The sequence below is a fragment of the Anarhichas minor genome, unplaced genomic scaffold (assembly GCF_050575085.1).
Source record: "Anarhichas minor isolate MPS153535 unplaced genomic scaffold, ASM5057508v1 ptg000017l, whole genome shotgun sequence".
In the NCBI taxonomy this organism is placed as follows: domain Eukaryota; kingdom Metazoa; phylum Chordata; class Actinopteri; order Perciformes; family Anarhichadidae; genus Anarhichas; species Anarhichas minor.
This window is the reverse complement of record NW_027466463.1, coordinates 12093037-12100561: the sequence shown is the minus strand read 5'-3', so window position 1 is coordinate 12100561 and position 7525 is coordinate 12093037. Positions and strand designations below refer to the sequence as shown.

At 38.6% G+C, this 7525-nt stretch overlaps 1 protein-coding gene across 1 annotated transcript; it reads left to right on the top strand.

The window, feature by feature from the left end:
- Positions 1-3368: 3368 nt before the first annotated feature.
- On the top strand, positions 3369-4952 carry cabp5a (calcium binding protein 5a). The gene is made up of 6 exons (XM_076093086.1): positions 3369-3416; positions 3733-3763; positions 3907-4050; positions 4395-4504; positions 4657-4804; positions 4924-4952. The coding sequence occupies exons 1-6, from the start codon at positions 3369-3371 to the stop codon at positions 4950-4952; spliced, it is 510 nt and encodes a 169-aa protein (XP_075949201.1).
- Positions 4953-7525: the final 2573 nt, after the last annotated feature.

Sequence of the window (7525 nt, the reverse complement as noted above, 5' to 3'; positions counted from 1 at the left end):
CCGAAAGGAAAACGGAAGTGCTCTTCTTCGACGCTTCCGAAGCGATCAACGACGCCCACGTGTGGCCAAAGCAGGTCCAGCAAAACATCAACATGATTAAAATCAACAGTTATCTGTATTACAGCTGTCAGTAGTCTTCAGTTAGGATGTGTTCAGTGGGGAAATCAAAGTAAAAACATTTAACAGTTGTGGAGGAAATATTTTGAATATGTACTTGAGTAAAAGTAGTAATACCACTCTAAGTATTATCAACAAAATGCACTTAAGTAATCAAAAACTCTCATTAGACAGTAAAATGACTCATGTGAGTGCTATAGTATTATAATATTGTTTTATTATTACAGACACATTCATGTGTAATAAGTATTTTAATGTTGTTGCTGTGCAAGGTAGAGGTCATTTTAAATGATTTACATTTGTTGGGTAGTTTAATCTATAATAAAGCATCACGTTTCAAGGATTTCGAGCATTTCTCGCCATTATGCAACACAGGGATGCACAACGAAATGCAGTTGTAGCCTATTTCCTACACAATGAATATGATACAGGTATGATAGTCACATGTAAAACCTGCACTTGAAAAGTAACAACTAGGCTTACTGGAATGTGGTGAAGTAAAAAGTACAATATCTCCCTCTGAAATGTGGAGCACAAACACAAACTATCTTAAAAATGTAATTGTTAAGTAAAGCAAAGTCTAATTTATACATCATTATAAAAATCATGAAACAAGAGGAAATGCATCTTCACAATTTCTTTTTTAATCCTGACCCAAATCAAAAACTATTTCAGAAAAATTATAATATTTGACCCAAATAATAAGAAAGTAAGCACTTTTTAAAAGTCATCATAGGAAGTGATTTCTACAACTGTCCACTGAACACAATACAACTTATATATTCACATACTGACAACGGAGTTGAAAGTTCAACAAATACCAATTGGTATCAAGCTTTTTCGGCACCCATCTACTTTAACAGTGATATATGTTTGGGTGCAAGCCTTGCTCTCTGTTAAGTATTGCATATTGCATCACAAACAGACAGATGACTTGTGTTTATTAACCGATGACTTGTCAGATGACAGTGTATCATTTGAGTTTAGCTGTAAAGTCAATCTTTGCAATCCTTCTTCTATTCAATTTAAATTTAATTCAATATATTTTGTATAGCGCTTTACAATCTGTACACATGCGACCTCCTCTGTCCCGGGACCCTCACATCAATTATTCCTTTTTATGTGAATACATTTTGAAGTTTGACATCAGTTAAGTTAATTATCTCCGCACACACGGACACTCGTCATCACAATCACACATATGGCTTGTTTGGCTGAGCCTCTCATGATCCGCTCAGTATAATCTCTGATTTGCACTTGTAACACACACACACACACACACACACACACACACACACACACACACACACACACACACACACACACACACACACACACACACACACACACACACAAACCAAACATTTCCCTCTGTATCTTTCTATATGATCATTCTCCCTTGCAATCAGCTGCTGATATCCTTTAAAATGTATTAAAACTCAAATTAAACCTATATATACGTAACCTTCTGCTACTCAGGCCTCCCCTTTCCTCTCCTTAGTTTCATTCATACTTTCCCCACCCATATCTCTCCTGCCCTCCACTCCACAGACATCCTTTCACAGCCGGGGCTTTGCATAACCCCACAGCTGGCCCACTGCAACGAGGGAGGGGGGGGAAAGATATCAACATCGTTTCTGGCATCCGCTGAGGATTATGCTTCTTATGCAAACAGTTTTGGATGAATTTACATAACAGGGAAGCAGACAGAGGGGTTAAGGTCAGAGAGGACACACACACACTGTCAAGACCCGGTGCAGAAGTGTTTCAAATCAGCCAGTGTAAGTGAAGACAGACTTCGGGGCATTAATCCCTGACATTGTCATCAGAGTATTTCATGGAAGAAATAATCTTTTTGTTTTTCTCCTCGCAAATGTAACCAATACTCATGCAGATTATCACACACTCGGATATTAGCTGTAACTGGATTGTGGCTCTTACATACATCCAAAATCAATTTGACTGTCATGTTTTTGAAAATAATGTGGGCTTTAACAACAGACAGAGGATCCGAATCAGCCTCTCTTCTTCTATAGTGTCACTGTCGAATTATTTTTAACAAAAACAATGAAGTCGATGATTTGGAGGGTTCAAACTCAAAGGAGTAAACCCTACGATTAGTCAAAATTTAACATATAATCACAATACATAAGTATGTAGGTAGCCTATACATATTATTATAAGTTCACTCTTTTAAAATAATGCTTTCCCATTAGGAGTAATGCAGTTAACCTCACAAGAATTGATAAGAGTGTCCTGATCCAGAGGAAATGAACACCGGAAATGGTTATTGTTATTAAGACATTGTACGTCTGAAGGGGGAATAAAAGCAAAACATTTTTACTTGGACTTTTTATAAGATGATTGTGGACCATTTGATCTAAGTTGGATGGTTATTAGATGATGCAGAAGATGAGAGAAGACAAGGAGAGGCGAAGAAATTTCAGCAATAAATAAATATCCTGAAAAATCACTTTAACAAATACAATCAAACACAAAATAGTAAATGAGACAACACAAAACTGACTTTTATCCAGTTCAAGTCCAATAAAAGCCTGTAAAACAGAGTTAACGTTATGATTACTGATTACCCCTAATAACCTGTGAACTGACAGTATCCTAATTCTTCTGTCAGCCGTGGGCCCAGCTGGCTATATAATCTACATGTAAACACTCAGCTGGAAGCAGAGCTGCATCCTTTCAGCTCATACATGAATCCGGTGGGCCCCGTCAAACCGCTGGCTCCTCCCCGCCGGCATACAACCCTGGATGCGGCCACACCTCCCTCATACAACCTCTCAGCATCCCTTCAGCCTTGGCAAACCGGGCGGACACACTGAGAAGCAGGGCTGTCCTGGCTGAGGAGGAACTGGACCGATACTGAGAAGAAGATTAAGAAACACAAGGAAGACAGAGGCCTCTTTGCACTGCAGGTCAACTGCCAAGTCTCGACTTCAGAGGTCGCGTATGATGCACTTGGCTGATGAAAAGAAATCACCAGAAAAAGGTGAGCACAAATACCCACATGATGACACTTAATTATTATTGTCAAAATGGTTCTTTTATCTAAATTGACTTGTTTTTGATAAGTATTTTCATAATGTCAGAAAATGAAGACACACACAAACACACAGAGTTCAGACATAGGACATAGTGTTCAACCCCTCTGCTGGAACAAAGACTACTCGATCTGTCTTAATCCTAACTTTCCTGCTCTGGCAAACACCACTCTGTTTTGTCCTCTTGCAGAAATGAGTTTGGGGGCAGCCTGTATCTTCCTGCGAGGAGGGAAAAATATTGTAAGTACAACAATAACAACCTTTGCTATTTTTGATTTTGATGGGATTGTGCTGATGTTTGATGAAAGTTCAATTGATTTATATAACCCAAACGGTATGAAAAAAAGGCTAAGAGATGCTCTTTATTATTGCATGCCACTGATGATACGCCTGCCAATACGGGGATAAACACTTTAATCCACAGTTTAATGTCTGTTACAGTGACGTTTAATTCTGTAGGAATGATATATTGAGCTATAAAAATAAATAAAACATCCATTTTGTTGATTTTGTGTTGGTTCACTGGACCTAACCAATTGTTTTTCTCTTTGAGCAGGCAAGAGGACTGGCTGATGAAGAGATTGATGGTAAATTAAACTCTCATAATCTACATTGCTGCTTAGTCTAATGATTTCATCAGTAAATGCAGATTAAACTCTTGCACATTCTATTCATTTACTTGTCAATTGCCACACAACCTTAACTGACCATTTTCTGTACGCCTCTGCAGAGCTGCGTGATGCGTTCAATGAGTTTGATAAAGACAAGGATGGGCTGATCAGCTGCAAGGACCTGGGGAATCTGATGAGGACAATGGGCTACATGCCCACGGAGATGGAGCTGATCGAGCTGAGCCAAAATATCAACATGAACCGTGAGTCCCTGCAGGGCTAAATATACAAAAAAAAAAAAAGATTTAGCTTTGTAGGGTTGCACCCCTTTAGTCAATTAAATGACTAATCAGTCTTTTTGGTCTTGGTCTATAAGATTTCTGTTGTTTAGTCTTTTTTTTTCAATAACATATTTGTACAAAACTTAAAAGCACATCTCTGGTAAACACAAGATTTAAAGCTTTTGTGTGACTCTTGAGGACAGTCCTACTTTTTCAACAGCAGAAATTGATGAGAAATTGAACAGCTATAAGCTCATTTGATGCAAAAATAACACAGAAATGAAGAAACAGAAGTCCTGAATCATTTCTTGTGATTTCCCCTGCAGTTGGTGGTAAAGTGGACTTTGATGACTTTGTAGATCTGATGGCCCCAAAGCTTCTGGCAGAAACGGCTGGGATGATTGGCGTGAAGGAGCTCAAAGACGCCTTTAAAGAGGTGAGGGTGAAACATTTCCCTGAAACTTTCCAAAATGCAGCAGCTTCAAAGCCAGATTTGACCGAAATATGCGCCCAACTCACTCACTGTGATGCCATAAAGATAACCACTGACCTCACTCTCTTGTGCTTCTGTGCGGTTTCTCTGGTCAGTTCGACACGGACGGAGACGGAGAGATCACCACAGAGGAGCTGCGGTCTGCCATGACCAAGCTGATGGGCGAGCACATGAAACGCAGGGAGATAGATGCCATAGTAAAAGAAGCAGACGACAACGGAGATGGCACAGTAGACTTTGAAGGTGTGACCCCGTCTGTCAGCTGCAGTGACATGGAAATCAATAATAGAATAAATGCATCCACAGCAGTTTTATAAATGAATCTCTCACTAAACTAATCACACTCTTCCTCTCTGCTGCAGAGTTCGTCAGAATGATGTCCAACAAATGACAGTTGAGGAGGCTGTCAATCAAGGAAATACCTTTGCACCTCTACGGACATGCGTTAATATTGATGCTGTCTTTCTATGAAGCTGGATTACAGATGAATTTGTAGGCTATATGTTAGGAACAAACAAGTAATCATTTCTTAAATTTAAATAAAGTGCTGCGAAGAAAAGTCAAGCAGTGTGAAGTTGTTTTCAGAGAGTATTTTACATCTATGCAAAGATTGATTGATATTTTTTAAGATCATTGAAACGACCGTGTAAACTATATTGATTTGTTTCATGGCATTTCTTTTAAATACAGAAAGTCATTTTGGATTGTTTTGTTGAATCGGATAGCATTTATGAAATCTATGTATTGGTAATAGAAAATATTTATTCTTTATAGAATTATTCCGACAGTATTATTATTACTGAAACAATGTTATCATGCAAAAATTAGATTTAAAGTTATCAAGCATTTATTGTGTGTATAGCAAATGTACATGTACAGTATTCGGCCTGGGCTAGTTGCAATGTGTTGGTCTACATAATGAATCTATGGATTGATTCCAACAAGTTGAATCCTGGTAACAAGTATTTTCCAGACATCTAAATAAAACCTTAAAGTATGTAAACTTTGCACAAGAGTTTTGGTTTGAATGAATGCGACATGTTTCCTGTGACACCTGAAGGAAGCCAAGGACACGGTGTATTCATCCATTAGTCTGCAAGAATCTTTATTTTATCAGTCCAGTTTATGGTTTCAGTGCTGACATGCAAAGCAAATGTCTTTCTCTATTCAAATGTGGAACACATATTCAGCATGACATCAGTAGTAAATCTACTTGCATAATAATACAAAACTCGCTGCTTGTATAATAAACCAGCAGAATTATCTTTGGATTTCATGTACCAAAGAAGGGATTTTGAAACCAAAAACATCAGTGCTGCTGTTCTGTCGGCGGGTAGTTGAGGGTTGAGCAACTTCCCCGAACTGGCTTTGGAAGGACATCGGGATAAAGAGATCTCATAATTCTGACATCATGATGCATAACAGATTTGTATTTTGTGCCAAAAAAAAAAGGCCAAGAAAAAGATGTACTTGTCCCTAAAGTTAGCCTGATGAAGAGTCATTTTTTTTTCAATTTGGCAATGCCCAGTAAGTTTTTAACATTTGGGGAAATTCAGACACTGAGGAAAAATGTGAGGAAACGTTTCAGAGTATTAGCTGTTTATGTTGTTTAAAGGAAAAGAGAAAACATATGTGACCAGACAGAAGCACAGCAAATCAGTGCTAGTTGGCATAGTTGTTTATTGTTTTCTCCACTGATACACAGTTAGCATATTATCTGGAATAGCAGCTAGTGCACATTTCACAGAAACACCAAAGTTGTCTCAAATTTGCACCAGACTTTTTGCAGATTTCACTTCCTGATACAAAGACCTGTGAACAGAATATGTGGTTATTCTCCAGTACTGTGTCAATCTGACCCAAAGCCGGCACAGCTCAGACTAAACACCTGGGAATTTAGGGATGTGGACGGGGACACAGTGCCCCCTTGCAGTCGGGGACACATCAGCCAGACAGATGTTATTGCATGACATACGGGGCAGACTTCAAATAGACGAACAGATGGGGCACAAGGGCTTATAGTACCAATTACCAAAAGTGAAGCTGTTCTTGAACACACATCTGTCAGTGGCACTCCACATATTGAATACTACGGGGCATAGCTGTGGCAATATGCTTAATCTATAAGTAACACATTGTCAGTGCTGAACATAAATGCTCTTATGTGAAAGCAGGAAGTGAAAAAAAGAATTATATAAGAAGGATTCATATTTTTTTAATCCTTTATGATCTAATGTACGTGTTTGAAAGGGAAGTCCCATTTAAACTGAGCGGTGTAGTGTGAAGAGAGGTTAATACGGTCAAAGGAAGAATCCGATGATGTAATGCTCGCTGCCAGGCCTTTGCCCTGATCCTTCCCTGATCAGGGCCCGACCTTTATTTGCATTAATCCACAATAATCTCTCCCTCGGCTGCTCTCTGACTCAGTTCAGAGGTAACCACTTTGCCCAGCAGCTTGTTGTCGTGCACTTAATGAAAACTACGGTTGAACCATTTGCAATCATCTCCCAACATTGATAACCTTCCACTCAGTCTTTGTTTGTTTGTGTGTGCAGATTTGTTTATTCTAAAATACTTAATCTTTCTGAGAAGTGGTTAGGGTTACATGCAGGGTATCTGCTGTGTGACCACCTGCCCAGTGAGAGTTAATACAGTTTATCAAAGTCCTCTGGTCTTTTCCTGCTCACATTGATCCGTGAATTTGTTCTATAACATATATGAACAGTATTACATCATACTAACAGCTGTATGAAGTTCTGTTTGAACAGGTTTTTCACTAATCAAATTTACAAACGTGATTTTTAAGCGACTCTGTGAATATAGTGTCTTTTAATTACGATACTATTAATTAAATGTTTGTCAGTACTTATACAGAATGACTCAGGGTAGCATGGAGGGATAAAGTAATGTACAATGCTATTGTGAAGTCAGTTGACTCCGGACAGCTCGGTTTACTTGTATACT